The sequence below is a fragment of the Xiphophorus maculatus genome, chromosome 12, assembly GCF_002775205.1.
Source record: "Xiphophorus maculatus strain JP 163 A chromosome 12, X_maculatus-5.0-male, whole genome shotgun sequence".
Taxonomy (NCBI): domain Eukaryota; kingdom Metazoa; phylum Chordata; class Actinopteri; order Cyprinodontiformes; family Poeciliidae; genus Xiphophorus; species Xiphophorus maculatus.
This window is the reverse complement of record NC_036454.1, coordinates 15,605,137-15,620,198: the sequence shown is the minus strand read 5'-3', so window position 1 is coordinate 15,620,198 and position 15,062 is coordinate 15,605,137. Positions and strand designations below refer to the sequence as shown.

At 39.1% G+C, this 15,062-nt stretch overlaps 1 protein-coding gene across 4 annotated transcripts in view; it reads right to left on the bottom strand.

The window, feature by feature from the left end:
- Window positions 1-15,062, bottom strand: part of ntrk2 (neurotrophic receptor tyrosine kinase 2) — a 99,060-nt gene that overhangs the window by 75,833 nt on the left and 8,165 nt on the right. For 2 of the 4 annotated variants that reach the window (XM_023343473.1, XM_023343474.1), the window contains exons 6-13: window positions 7,612-7,745; window positions 6,644-6,776; window positions 6,396-6,467; window positions 6,048-6,275; window positions 5,034-5,054; window positions 949-957; window positions 656-667; window positions 77-114 (exon numbers count right to left, since the gene is read on the bottom strand). In XM_023343473.1, the coding sequence (XP_023199241.1) occupies window positions 77-114; window positions 656-667; window positions 949-957; window positions 5,034-5,054; window positions 6,048-6,275; window positions 6,396-6,467; window positions 6,644-6,776; window positions 7,612-7,745 (647 nt within the window). Of the gene's footprint in view, window positions 1-76; window positions 115-655; window positions 671-948; window positions 958-5,033; window positions 5,055-6,047; window positions 6,276-6,395; window positions 6,468-6,643; window positions 6,777-7,611; window positions 7,746-15,062 lie in introns of all 4 variants that reach the window. The other 2 variants (XM_023343475.1, XM_023343476.1) reach the window with 2 other exon arrangements.

The following is a 15,062-nucleotide window of genomic DNA, read 5'->3' as shown; positions in this document are numbered from 1 at the left end:
GTTCATCCAGTCAGATCTAACTTTAAGATGGAGATACACCACTTTTAAGACAGGGGATACAAAGAAAGACACGTACAGCAACTCTGTCCTCAGGTGGGTCTAGAGGAGGATTTTCTGTGGATGAAAGGACAAAAAGGAAAACAGAGAGTAAGTTGTGACAAACTGTCACTTCACTCTTTGCATTTTGTTTTCATCATTGGTAAAGAATATAATTCAGAGTGACTAATCTAAATTCACTGATTCTTGAGAAGAGGGACAAAACAGGTCCTTTGGATAAAGCACAAGATTTGAATAAAATATACACAAAATATATTTTTTTCAAATAAACTAAACTAACACATATCCTGTATGTTGCTGAGGTGATGATCTTGTTGACACAAGAGAACCAAATCAGCAGCAGGATTCAGCCTTCTGCAGTTCGATCTCCAAGGCCAACTTGAAGGACTTAGTGCCAATATTTCCCTGCCTCGATAATACTAAGGTACTGAAGCACTGCCACATTGACACATTGACAAGAGTGACTGAAGTCTTTTCCACACACAGTGGGAGTGTTTTAGATAACTGACCAATTATGATTTGTAGGTGAGAATAATGGGTAAACCTGACAGTAACTGTGATATAATCCAGGGTGATCAAATAAAGGGTATAGCTGTACCTGGGGTTACATCTGCTGGCAGGAGGGGGCATCAAAGAAAATGACAGACAGAGACAAATAAGATCCAAAAGAAAAATACATTTTAGTTTAAAATACTTTTGACATGCAGCACTCAACAAGTAATCTTGTGAACCATGCTTGCTTTTAGAGTTATTATAGGAAAGCACAACCATTTCAACACTGCACACAAACCAATAAACAACACACACCAAACATGCACAGCATCTTAAAGGAAATATAGACAACATCAAGGAGACAGTGAGGAAAAGAAGTTGTGTAGGTATGTAACACACCGTCAGGACCTTTAAAGAAACATAAGAAAACAAGAGAAAAACAGATTTCTAAAACAAAATTTCAGTCAACCAATGGGGACAATGTGAAAAAAATCTAAACACAAAGACAAATGGACAGACAGGTTATATATTTTACATTTCAGAGAAGGAAGGAATGAGGTACAACCAATGAGTATGGGATATTACGCCCGTCTATATCCTGGCTGTGGTCACCCCTAATCACGCCTCCTCGGCAAATGACAAGATGACAACAAGTAATAGGCCCCACCTGAACTATACCTCTGCCTTTCTTCACCACCATTATTCAGTTCAGTTGCTGCTCTTCACCAAGCTCAGCTGAGAAGCGGGGCAGCCATGTGTTGTACCTCGTTCCTCTTCTTCAGGGTACAGTAGTTATATACATAACATTATGTTTCCCTTTCAGTTGATTCACTCAGTACAACCCGAGTATGGGACATATATAAATATCCTGCAGAGCAGCCATCAAACCTGGGTCAGGCACAGCAAACTAGTCCAGCACTTTAGATCCAGCAGAAAGAACGGAGTGAGCCACAGAAGCATCTGCAACATCCAAACTGTCGAAATGTGGGCGGTGAAGACCAGTTCAATGCAGCACAAATATCACTTCTGGACACCCTTCTAAATAAGGTCCAGGAGATAGCTATGCTCCTGGTGGAGTGAGCCCTCACACCTGAGGCATTGGGAGACCTTTGCTGCTATAAGCCAGAGATTTGGCCTCCAGCTACTAGTGGGAGAGTCTCTATCTGGATAGAGTCTTCTCCCTTGCTGGGTTAGCAACAAATGCAATTGATCGCACAACCTCACATTCTGTGTGAGATCAATGTAAAGGAGCAGTGCACGTACAGGGCAGAGAATGTGTGACCTCCTTTGTTCCACCAATGCTAAAAGAGGTGGACACAAACTAGAGTGCTCTGTAGTCATGGAGTATGTAGTCCAAAGTTATAGCCTTAGTAAGTTATTCTGCATTAGGTTGCAATGTGACCATCTGAAGGAAAATCATCACAGGTGAGATTTACAGACAAAGCATGAAGGTCCTAAACCCTCTTTGCAGTTATCAGAGCAACGAGCAAAGCAACATTACATAAAAGAAACTTCATATTTGCTGATTCCAAAGTTTCAAATGGAAGTTCACAAAGGGCTTTGAGTACCATCGTGAGATCCCAGGAAGCTGGGTTTACTCACATGTATGAGTCGATGCCAGCACCTGGTGTGACTTCATCAAAACCAACATGGTAGGCAGAAACTGCAGCTAGGTAAACCTTAATTGTGCATTAACTGCACAAAATTTGTACAGTACTTGCAGAAATGTTAAGAGTTCTACCACTGAGCACTGAAATGGAACAATGTACTTATCCTTACACCACTGATCAAGACGACTTTGCCGGCCAATGTGGTGCCAAAATCAAGGACAGATGCTGTTGTGCACTATTCCGCTACAGGCAGTATCATTTACACTCAAAAGTGCATAAAGGAGTACACACAGGACTATCGGTGTGCTACAGCATCTACGCCACCTGAACATTCTAATCCAAACCCAGAGAACAGTGTGTTTTAGCCCTGGTGGACTCCATATTTGTGCCACCAAAGAAGGGTGAAGCCTATAATCGGTCACCTGAGGGGCACTTGTGGAGAGCAGCTCTACACAGATTCCGTTGTCCAGGGACATGAATAGTCTTGATAGACCTTCCTTTGGAAGCTTTTATTAAACCTTGGCACAACAGATTTGGTTTCCACCAAGGGCACAGAGTTGGCATGCAAGTAGCAGTTGTCGTCAGCTTTCTGTGGAAGTGACATCATGCACAAAACTGAAGGGGGCTGATCTACTGCTGAAATGGATGAATCTTCAGAAGACCATGTGGTACCACTGCGATCATAGTTTCCATCAACCCCATCAATTTTAAGATCATCTGGAAGCTCAGCTTGTGTCCAAACTGAAATTGAGCATGACAACCATGTAACGCAAACAGTGAAAGACATGCTCTGATTGTCAGGGAGTATAAGAGAAACAAGTAGCCCCATCTCTGGGGCTACTCCAGAAATTAGATCTGCTGATTTGGGATCATTGAGCTTTTCCAGAAATTTGCCAAAAACCCCAGAGCCTGAATAGAACCTGAGAAAATTGCACTGTTGTCTGCTTTCCTTAGCTGGCTATTGCAGCCCAGATAAGTTAAAATGCAGACGGCAGTATCCCTCAGTTTTCCCTGAGGGGTGCCAGCGCTGCCTTCACACATTTTGAAAAGGTGAAAGGCACTACAGACAGTCTGAAAGGGTATAAAAGATACCCAGATGCTTTGCCCTCTAAGACGAATCTCAGAATCTGTTGATGGTCATGTTGTATCACTAGGAATCTGTCAGGAAAACCATCTCACCAAGATAATAGCACTTAAAAGCTGTTTGATTGTTAGCATTATGAACTTGTTTGTTTGGAGGTATTGTTTCAGAATTCTCTAATCCAAGTTTGGACAAAGCCCACCCACTTTCTTCAGCGCAACGAAATAACGAAATTCATCTCTGATTTAAGAACCGTAAAAACCGTTTCACTAGCTCTTTATGCAAACAGCATTTTTTTTTTCCTAACGCACAACCTCCATTGCTGTGGCTGTGACTGTAGTTTCCTATGGCGATAAAACAGGGCAGCATCTGGCAAAACTGTAATTGCAACTTCCATTCAAGGTTGGAGTGTGCATCAGCACCAATTGTGAAGATGTGCTGCTGGACGACCAGCCTGCTGCTTGATTGGCAGGTAAGTTCTATATCCTCCCAATGGCTGGAAGAGCTGCAGCCTCAATTGACTGTAGCCGGTAGCTTTTTTTCATAGCAATCTTTATTGAAATGATTAAAACATTTCTACAAACATTGAGAACAGTTATTGCTATCAGCAAACTTATTAATGCACCCGCAATGGGGGCATTTAGTGCAAACATGTAAGTGGGGGAATACCTACACAACGATTATTGGACGGGGCCAAGTATGCTGCCACTGGAGGTACTTTAAGTGGAATATTCACCAGCACAGCTTTTTCAGTGCCTTCCAGATCTGGATATTGTCGAAAGACTGGTACAGTGACTCTGGAGGACAGTGGTTTGTTCCACGAAGACGTCAGTTCCGAAACAAAGTCTGGGAACAGGGGTAGACACCTTCTGATTGTGGCAGCTTTTTGGGGAGATAAAACTTGCCCAATCACTATGATTTGTGGATGGCCACTCCACGTCCAGTTTTACATCTGGATGTGGAGCACACCAGTAAAGAGAGAAAAAGGACATGTTGTCCTGGTCTGCCGGGGTGGCGGCTGACCTAGCCTGAACTCATCCTAAGACAAATCCTTCGATGTCTCTGTCAATGTCCAACACGTCCTTTTCTCCCTAAGGAGGGTTCAGTCAAAGCTGAAACTGAGCAACTTCATTGTCATTAAGCCATCGGCATTCTCCATTTGGTCTGCCCAGTAGAGATTCTGACTAAAAGGTCATCCTAATTGAAATTGGATGGAACCAGGTTTCCTGATGCTGAAAGCCGTGGGTCTTGCTGAGACAACAGTCTCTCCCAGAACTTTCTCTCCATGGTCGAGTGACGAAGCTGGCATTGGACGCACATGCTTTAAGCTCCACCAATGCTCTTGGAATATGAACAATCCCTAGGCAAATGGGAAAGGCTTCATGCTGGTCCTTGCCATTAAGAAAGAAACTGCACTCCTGAGGACAGGGACAAATTGAAGGCTTTACTTGTGTTAGTTTTCTGCTCATTCTTAACCACAAAGCCGGACCAGAATACTTGAAATCAGCGCTTCATTCGCAGCAATAGTTAACTCCTCACAAAAACACAGAACCCACCAGCTGCAGCCAGGTAGCCTGAATCCAAGAAGTGTGCTCAGCAAGATGAAGAGCATAAGAACTGAGTAATGATGGTGATCACAGACAGATATATAGAGCAGGTGGGACCTGTTACTTGTCGTCTTTTACTTAGGAGGCTTGATTAGAGGAGGCTTCAGCCAGGATAGACAAGGACATGATATCCCACACTCATGTGTTGTATTGAGTGAACAGACTGGAAGGGAACATTTTACTCACCATAGTAGGAAGGTTCATTTTCTACAAATTGGGAGATCAAAGAAAAAACACATTAAGTAAAACCTTTTCATTTCTGTAACACACAAGCTTTATGTTTTTCTGGTTAAATTACACATTTGTTCTGTTAGCCAGTCGAAATGAATAAAACAAGACACAGGAGCACCTGCAGCTGTATGGCTGTACGCACTGTGTGTACCTTGTGATTTTCATATGAGTTAAAAGAAGTATCATTCTTATAGTTATTTGACTTTTGATTATATTTCCCCTTTACAATTAACAAAATTATGGACAAAAATTAAAAATGGTCTTTTTGTGTCAAAACATCCTGTGCGTCTTTGGGGGTGGGTTTAAACCTAAATTTTATTGGTTAGTTTACTTTTATTTATTTGGTGGTTTGACATGCTAAGCTAAGTGTGAGTGTGCATTGAAGCTAGCTAAAAAGTAAGCAGACTTTTAAACAGACTGTAGTCTGATTGTTTGTCAAAAACAGTATAAATGAAGCACACATTGTTGTTTCACCTCTTCCTCTGGATATTTCAGACAATCCAACTGAGCCTGGGAATCTCTATCCTCCTCGTTTTGTGGAGTACGAGGAAAGGCTTTGCTTTCCTGTTTTTAATAATTAAGGTGTTTGTAAAAATCAGTAGGCTATGAAAGTGTGTGTGTCGCATTGTGTGGATGACATCTAGTGTGGGTTCATACACCCCAGTTCATCAATATACTGGTCAGTTCATCAATATACATTACATATCAATGGGTCGGGGTTCGGAATCAGGACCCATCATTGGGCATGTTGTGAAACATTGTGTTTCAATGTGCCAAGCGCATCGTGCGAATGTGCCCTGTATTTGTTTGGGTTAGGTTTGTGCTGGTTTTTTACACCACACACATGACTCTTGTTGAGGGTATGGTTGTGTTCATGTGGGTCAGGTACAGTGATGATTTTGTGCGCACCCTCCGATAAACTGCAGGCACCCCTGACCAGACAGAATAAGTTCCAGTATTGCTCCTCACCATCGTCCGGCCTGCGCATAAAGTGAGCTGTGATCTCCTTTTCGTCTGAGCCATATTTATTTTTAACCTCTAGGCGATAAAGACCGTTGTTGATGTGTGTGGGATTGTCCAGCTGGAGGCAGCCGTGGTATTCTCTCTCTGTGATGTCGTGGATCATTGTCATAATGTACTCCCCCTCTGTCACTTCCACATTGTCCCGGTACCACTTGATTTGTGGTTCTGGGTTTGCTGAAAACAGAATAAAATTTGTGCAAATGACTAGTATAAGAGTATGAAATTCACAAGGAAAATATATTCAAAGTATATTTAAATAGTAGCAAATGTTTTTTATTAGATTGTCTTCCATACCTGCTACACTGAATGGTATGCACCAGTGATGGTCTGCGATGGCGTCACTCAGTTTTGTGATTTGGGGTGCAACTATGAGTATAGTCAAGAGAAGATAGATTTTAGTGGCAAACTGAAAGTAGAATAAGTGACACATGTAAAGTTATGGATTAAAAGATAAAAGAGCCTCCGTTAAAGCCTTTAACTCTGTTTTAAAGTCCACTTATGTTAAACTTGAATTAAAACAGCATGGCAGAAGATAAACGTACAAAGTATATCCAGCAGCAAAGAGGACTCTCTCTCTCCAACAATATTTTCAGCCGTGCAGCTGATCTTCTTGTTGTGGTCCATTGATGACAAGTTTGAGAGCCGCAGCACCGAAATCTGGCCAGACGTCTCGATCTGCAAGATTAAAAAATATAACTGATTAATAATATTCAGTGATTAATTTGTTTCAATTTCATCTGCTGGTCTATAAAAAAAAATTCAGTAAAGTTTTAAAAGGTGTCCAAAATACAAAATTTGTTTAGGGTTGTACGGTTTATCAGTAAATTTGAATAAATGTTTAATAAGTATACATACTGTAAGTAAATATAGTACAAAGCTTTCAACAATGTTTCATATTAATTACAAATAGATGGATGGTAAATTTGGATGCCTGGTGGCACAGTTGGGGGTTCTTTTATCTTGGGTGAAAATAAATACTGGGCCTCGGTAGTGTGAAGAAAGACTTCACACGACAACAGACCATCACATTCAGGCAGGGCAGAAATTGTTGCAGCCAGCGACACAATGTAATGATTTAGATCAAACAGTGATGTGTATTAAAATGGCCCACTCATAGTTCAGACCTAAATCCAAGCAAGATTTTTTATCATTACTTGAAAATTGTGGTTTCCATACAATATGATGGGCACAAATTTCACTTCTAGATGAGTAATGTAATCAACGGATTACCCCAAAGGACTTGCTGCAGTAACTGCAGGGAAAGGTTGTTATATGAACTATAGACGAATTTTAGAATGTTTTATTATTAATATTTAAAACCACATATGCTTTTTTTCCCCAATTTTCCAATTTTGTACTTTGTGTTGGTCTTTCACATAAAATTCAAATAAAAATAACTTGGAAATGAAGCAACTGAAAGCTAAAAAAAATTTAAACCTGCATTTATCTTTAACAATTCATAGTCTAAAGTAACCTCACATACTGCTGCACATTGTGTGCGAGAGCTTACCACGTAGTTTGTGACAAGTGCCATGTCCCAGATCAACTCAGGTGAGGGCATGCCCGATGTTGTACAGAAGAGCTCAACATTGTCCTTTTCCATTTTGGTCACTTTGGATGGGCTCAGGGTTGCCATTGGAACCTCTACATACAAAGAAAGAGCAGGAAAGAAAGAGTCAGTGATGGAGAGAGGAGAGGAAGGAGGTGCAAAAAGGAGCGAACTTAGGATTCCTGACCAACTCTTGTTTATCCAGTTAAAACACAGGGCACGAAACAAGCTCAACAAGGAATGTGGAGGAGCAGCCAAACATACACCCAGCAGAGAGTAAAAAGAAAGATACACAGGGAAAAGAGTTCAAATTCAATCTCCCTGTCCCCCACTCTGTTTCTCCTGCTTTCATTATTGCACACTCACCCCAATCACACAATAAGACAAAGAGACAGAGTTCAAACACAGTGATGGTTACACTGATTACCAGTGTACGTCTATAGCAGGCCAGGCACTAAATTGATTGGACACAGTCTGAAGCCTCTGTCAAAGCAAAGACACTGGTGACTCTGTGTGTGTCTGCAGCTTTGACCAGGAGGTGACCTGGGTATGACCAATCAGTTTCAATAAGGACTTCGCCACATATAAGCTCTATTGGAAAGGAGAAGAGGAGCTCAGAGAGGAGAGGGGAGAAATAGGCATTGACAGCTTCTGCAGATAAAACTGAAAAGATTTCTTATCAGATCTAACTGTCCAACCTCTTCTGTCCGTCAGCAGACCGCTTATCTGCAGGGAAGCCCACTCAATCACCATGAGATGCTGTAAAAACCGGTCATTTTGCTGGTGGCAGGCCAGCAAGCGTATCAGATTCAAATATCTTAACAGCCTCTCAATGAATCAGCTTTCTACAGCCACTGCAACCGTCTGCAGGTTAGATTAAGTGCAATACAGCAACATGGACACATCTCTAACCACGCACCATTCTCCCGATTCAGTATAAGAAACCTACAACTCACTTTGAAAAAATATTACACGTTGCACAGTGAACCACATTATTAAAATTTGTGGAAAAATAAGTATATACCACTAAACACCTAGATACAGAGGGGTCTCAGCTACTGAAAAACAATTGCTTCCTGGAGGCGTGGATTGTGTTGAAGTTTTAAACTTTACCTAAACGCTACCGTTTGGCCGTGACGCCAGCTCAACGCTATGAAGCTTACCGGAAATTGCCTGAGCTGTAAAAATTTAAGTCAATAGGAAAAAGCTCAGACTATTTATGAAGCGAGATTATAATCAAACAGAATTGTGCATTAATGTAATGAATGGGCTAGTAATTTAAGATTTGCATGGTGCTGAACAAATTTATCTGCCAAACTGTGATTAAAGTTAACCCCATGGATCTGAAGGCATCAACTGAATTCATAGTAGTACTTCTTTAGCTGATAGATTTTTCGCAAAGATGGACTCCTACTTCACAACTACTGTGTGTAATAAATCAGTATTACTTTGTGGAGAGAATATAACACCAGATAATATTTTTGTTTGTGACATAATTTTCATTTTATTTGCCTAGATGTTACTTTTTCATAAGAAGTAAGAATAGCTTTGCCAGGACGTACCAGGAGCATTAAAAATTCTGATTTGATTTTGCCTTCTTTCTTCAACTTACTGCTGCTTTTATTCATTTAAACAAAGGCTTTTTCAGGGGAACAAATTAAGGTAAAAGGCTTTTAGTTGTACAAACTGTAGAAGTCTGAGGCCCTTGTTCTTTGACTCATTACAGTTAATTTCTGCATTATTTTCATAACTTAATTTTTTCCCCTCTTGCTTTTTTTTACAAGATGTTTTTTTTTTTAAGTTTGCTGTAGAGAGGAGGCTTCTTATCTGTAAACAATGACTTGCATTTGGAAAAGATGAAAAATAACTTACTTACATACATGCAGTCTAACAGTTTAACACTTTCTGCATGTTCTGTGATATATCACTGACATCAGGACACTACTGGTGAAAAACATCCACTGTGCTCTGGTTTGGAACCTCTGCCAAAGAATACTTCACCTTTTTTCCTTGCAGTGCCAATGTTGCTATTGTGGTCGGTCACAATAAGCACATCAGAGAAAAACAGTGTGATTTCTAAGAGTAGCAGACACGGGGAGCAGACAAACAGAAGCCGGTTTCTCAAAGTAATTCAGAGCTAACTCTGTAAGTTTATTTGATTTGTTTGTTTAAACAGTGAAACAGCTGCTGCTCTCCAAGAGGGCTAATAGAAAAATAAAAAGTATAAAGGACAGGGATTTACTGAATTGGGATACAGATTTCTTTTTGACAGAATGTCACTTGTAAAACTGATCATCAAGTCTTTCAGGAAACTTGATCCGCTTTTTTGTATTTCTTTTTATTTCATATATCATTAGGACATTGAAATTTCTTCCGTCTGTCTAGTCATTCATTTATGCTATTATAATAAAACGTATTTGCAAAAGACATAGTAAGTCATGTGTAAACACTAAAACAATGTTCAAGGAGAAAGAAAGAATTGTATGTTTAAATAGTCATTTCTGCTCACTTGTAACAGTATGGCAAGTTAGTTTATCGTAAAATATTAGTCTAGATGTGCAGATTAGAAAATTTCTAAATTGACGAGTCAAATTAAACATTTCATCTGTCTAGAAAACTGATGAAATCTTTCATTTTCATAGGAAAATGAAAGATTTCTCACGTCACAAAGATTATTCCTTCTCACTACCAACTATTCTGCTTTTTCCTTTAAATGTCTATAAGTACATTTTTCCAGTCTAGACTGAATAAAATTCAAAAACAGGCAGCTAATTTAACGTAGAAGTTGGCTTTGAATACTTGTTAGAGAGCGTGGCATACTTGACCCTCACCTGCTTATATTATAAGACTTATATTTCTTGACACATTCTAAATTTGCCTCATTCAGAATTGTCTAATTGTCCAATAAAGGTGATTCACCTAAGAGTTTTGATGAGATAAGCTCTTCAGCTGTTGAAGGTACTAATAAACTAAGTCACTGTTAACAAGCCATTACTCTTAAAGAACAACAGCTTAACCTTATAAGGAAGTCAGAAGACCCAACAGCTTGAAGGACAGTATTAAAAAAAGCAGTCTTTTACCTTTCATTGATGCTATAAATAACATAGAGATAGAGATAAATCTTTATTGTCATTGTCACAAGGACAAGGAAATTTAAAAGGTGCCATGCTGTAAGACATAATGAAACAATATAACGAGTGAATCCTAACCAACTTTTAAGCTCCTCGGTTGGTTGAAATTTGTTTTTGGATCTCGCTTTTTAGTTTGTAACTGGTTTACAAACTGAAATGAATGAGTGTGTCACCAAATTTCTGTTTCTAAAAAATTCACACATGAACATCATCTCCTGCCTGCTAACACTAAGAAGAGCATCTGGCTTTACTGGGTAATCTTCCATTAAAGGCTTGTGTCTACATGTTGCTTCCTTGTTTCAAGACATTAAAAGAGGAATGATTGTGGGTCAAAGTCATTCCAGTCAAATAGAAGAAGTGACAGTGAGACCGACAAACACAAAAGTAGACAGATGAAGACAGAGTACACCTGTGGACCAACCTGCTTCCATTTCTGCTCCACATTAATAAAGCTTTACCCCCCAAATGTATGTTTGCGCTGGGCCAGCCTGAGCTATAGGCAAACAAAGCTGCAAGTGCCAACAGGCCTCAGGCCCCAGTTGAAAATCAGTTTATTAAAGGACATGTTGAAAAATTCCACTTGTATGGAGATATGGGTGTCTCTCATCAATTAAAAAATGTATTAAAAAATAATAATGTTTTTAATAATTTAGTTTTAGAAAGTGAAACTAATCAACTATGTACATTAATTACACAGAGGAAAACAGAAATTAACAGATTAGACAGAGAAGTACATGTTTGGTACTTTTACAATCGGTTAATTTTTACAATCAAGGTTTGTATTAGTAATAAAATCTCAAATTCAACTTTGGACATAAAAAACAGCACATAATACCAATAAGACAGGCTTTTAACCACACTTTTTTTCTTTCTCTAGACTTACTGTGCTAATGCCTGGATGCAGCAACTTGTGGAAGACAGTTTCTTTAGCGATGACCTTTTCTGTCTTACTCTCGTTGTCAAGGGTGTCAGTGACCGTCTCCTGGGCAATTTTTATGTTTTGTCATGATTTTGTCAGTCACAAAAAGGCCATATCATTTTATATAGAAAAAAACGACCCAATAAATCATCCATATCCATTGCCTTGAATCAAGAAAGTCTTTCTTGATTCAAGGCAACAGCACTACCAGCTGTGCGGTCCCTGAACATATACAGTATATATCAACCCAAAAATGCTTAGAATACATCAATCTGTACAAATTGATGATATGTACATGTTTAATTTATTAAATGGAACTGAATGCACAAATTCTGCTCAGGTCTTTTCAATCTTGGGTCGGCTCTGCAGTGGTGAACTTTGCAGACTTTTGTAAGCTTGAAACAACCCTAAAAAGTCAGATTTTTAGATTAGCAAGTAAGTCACGTACAGCTGCAAGAAGACTGTTAGAAGCAAATTATGCTGCAGTGAGAAGTTCATAAGTTTTATGTGCCTGTTTTATTGTTTCAGACACTGTGAGCCTTTAACACCTGCAGCTGTTTGAGCTCTAACATTTTTTATGTGTCGCACAGTGGATTAGATTTTATATTACACGAGCAGGGCTGTAGTAAGTCAGAACGGCACCTCTCCGTAATAAATTGCATTGGTCAGTCGTCTTTTCAGCAAGCTTTTTCGAGCAGATCTCCGGCAGTATTCAGTCAGTGGACACTAACAGATAGAGATCAGTGTCAGCTCAGCCCTGGGGCTTCACTGGGCATTTCCTCTCTTTTGTGCCTCCCTCACAGTGTCAGTCAGAAATGCTCAAGCACACAGACACAGGGAGACACATGAATCGGACAGACAAATGGAAAAAGAGAAATAGAATTGGCCCAACAACCAGCAGTTTGGCCAGACTGAGAGGTTCTTTGGTGTATCACAGTTCGCCCTGGGGCATCATTTGGCACTCCTTCCCCTCATATGTCACTCTACCGGGGGTCCCCTGCCCACCTCTCCAGAGGCCCTGCTGTGACTACGTTAATGCCAAAAATAACGTCTGTTAATGGAGGGGATGCAGAGGGGACAGATCAATAGGAGTTATCAATGACATTGTTAGCTTCCTGTAAGTGAACTTATTGTTTGTGTTCTAAGTGCCCTGATGGCCCTGGGCTATTTCTGTCCAGTTTACACTGTCAGCAAAAACATGAAAATAATCTTTCTGAATGCATCCTTTAGTTTTTTTAGACCTAGCTGCTAAAAGTCTAGTTAAATCACAAATATATTTCCAAGCACAAATACCTAATAATCAGAAAGCAGCCCTGCCATCAAAAAGACACTAACAAAGATTTGTGAACATGAACAGTTGAAGATAGATTTCTCTTCAATGACCAAAAATTGTTTTTTGAATTGTTCGAAATCCTTTTTGCTTCAGGATTATGATTTTTTATTTTTTTTACACAAGGTATGGACACAGCACAGTTTGTGCCAAAGGCAGTTTTAAAGAAAGCAGCAGCCAGGTTAGTGAAGGAAACACTGGGTGTTGGTTGTGGGGAAGTTTCTTCGGTAAATAAATGCAGTGTTTATTTCTTTATGTATATTCCACAGATCGAGCTTTCAAATTAAATCAATAACTGCTCTCCCAAAATGTTCCTCCCACATGTTAAGCCACATTTTAAAAAAAAACTCTATTACCTATAAAAAAGGCAGACTTTCAGCTGCTTCCATTCACTGCTGCAATGCCCATACATTTTTCCATAAACGGCTATTTATAATTGTGATGAAATTTAGGTAGACCAGGTTTTTAAATCTCAACATAGGGCAACATACTGTTGGAGCTACAAATTACTACAAGTTACAAATCTTCTTTGAAAATTTCATCTCATGAATTCACATTGTTGCTGGAAACTTTGGCATCATAACAATTTTTTTAATCACTGTGGCTAGTTTGTCTTTTCTATTTTGTTGTTTTTTTATCTTTCTTGCACAACTGTAATGTAAACAAATCATATAGGTAATGCTTATTAAGAAAGAAAAAAATTATAATTTGTTGCTAAATAAAATTCAAATCCTAAATCATCATCAAGCACCAGTCTTAGTCTTATACTTATGGGATGCTAAAATGAAATAGAGCAAGAGTTGGTCCAATGCAGACATCCGCCGAGAGGTCAAGCTGTAATTCGACCCTATTTATGAGCAGAAGTGAGTCCAAAAGAAGAAGATTCATGAAAAATTCATGCAGCGTATATAAAGCAGAGAGGAATAAAGTGTCAATTAACTGCTGACATTTATACATTCAAGCTTGATAAACCTTCCCTTATGCAGCACATAAAAGACAGTCTGTAGGAGTCTGCCATGCAGTCGGAGAAAACTTGTGGGTAAGGTTCATAACACACTTGTGCATAAATCTCTGCTCTGTTAGGAAAATATTTGCAAGTTATACAACATAATTATTCTTAATAGAGAAAGTATAAACTGTGTCACTCACTGCCCTTGTTAATAATGTTTTACAGTTAAATGGATATAAAAATATGTTTTATTGTTCTTGCAGTTCAACATATACATGCAGCTCACTATAAACACAGGAAGGATTCTTCACTTCATGAAGAGGGCATGATAATTCAAGGAAAAATGGGGAAATAAATTCTGCTGGATGAAAACATGTCACTGCTAGTAAAGGACAAAGTAAAGATGTTCCTTTTTACAATAAACTTTAAACAACTTGAGATTCAATGTTATCTGTGGAGTTTTTTTTATTGTAAAGTGTCTTTTCTAAGCCAAACAGTAAGCATTTAAATTTTGATCTTTAAGAGCATCTCAAATAATTTACAATTTATACACAACACTTAAGTCCAAAATATGCCTACAGCATAGAAGTATACATAAACCTGTTTGATGTCACCTTAGTAGAATAAAACAGCCATAAACATCAACACTTGAAGTGTGTGTGTGTGCTTTCTTTTTATTTGTTGGGGCATTTATGTGTAGGACATTGTAGCTTTCTCTGCTCTTTTGTGTGTGGGGGGTGAAATTAGAATATACAAGCTAAGCACAGTTCTGTGTAATTGAAATAAAGTGTGGGCAGCATTTTCTTTGCAGCCTGTGCAAACATAACACACACACACATTCGCAGATACGGATAACTGATTACTGCAGAGGCTGATGTCGCTGTGTGAATTGTGTTCTTTGTACAGTTATTCTCTTAGGTGATAACAGCAAAGCTCTGTTATTCACTCATACATTCTCCACACCCACTGTGAACTGACAAAACACTTAGCACATTTGGTTCACAGCACCAATTCTCAGCCCATGCTTAATCACCAACACTTCTCTGCAACACCACAATTAACACAGCACATTAACAGAGAGGA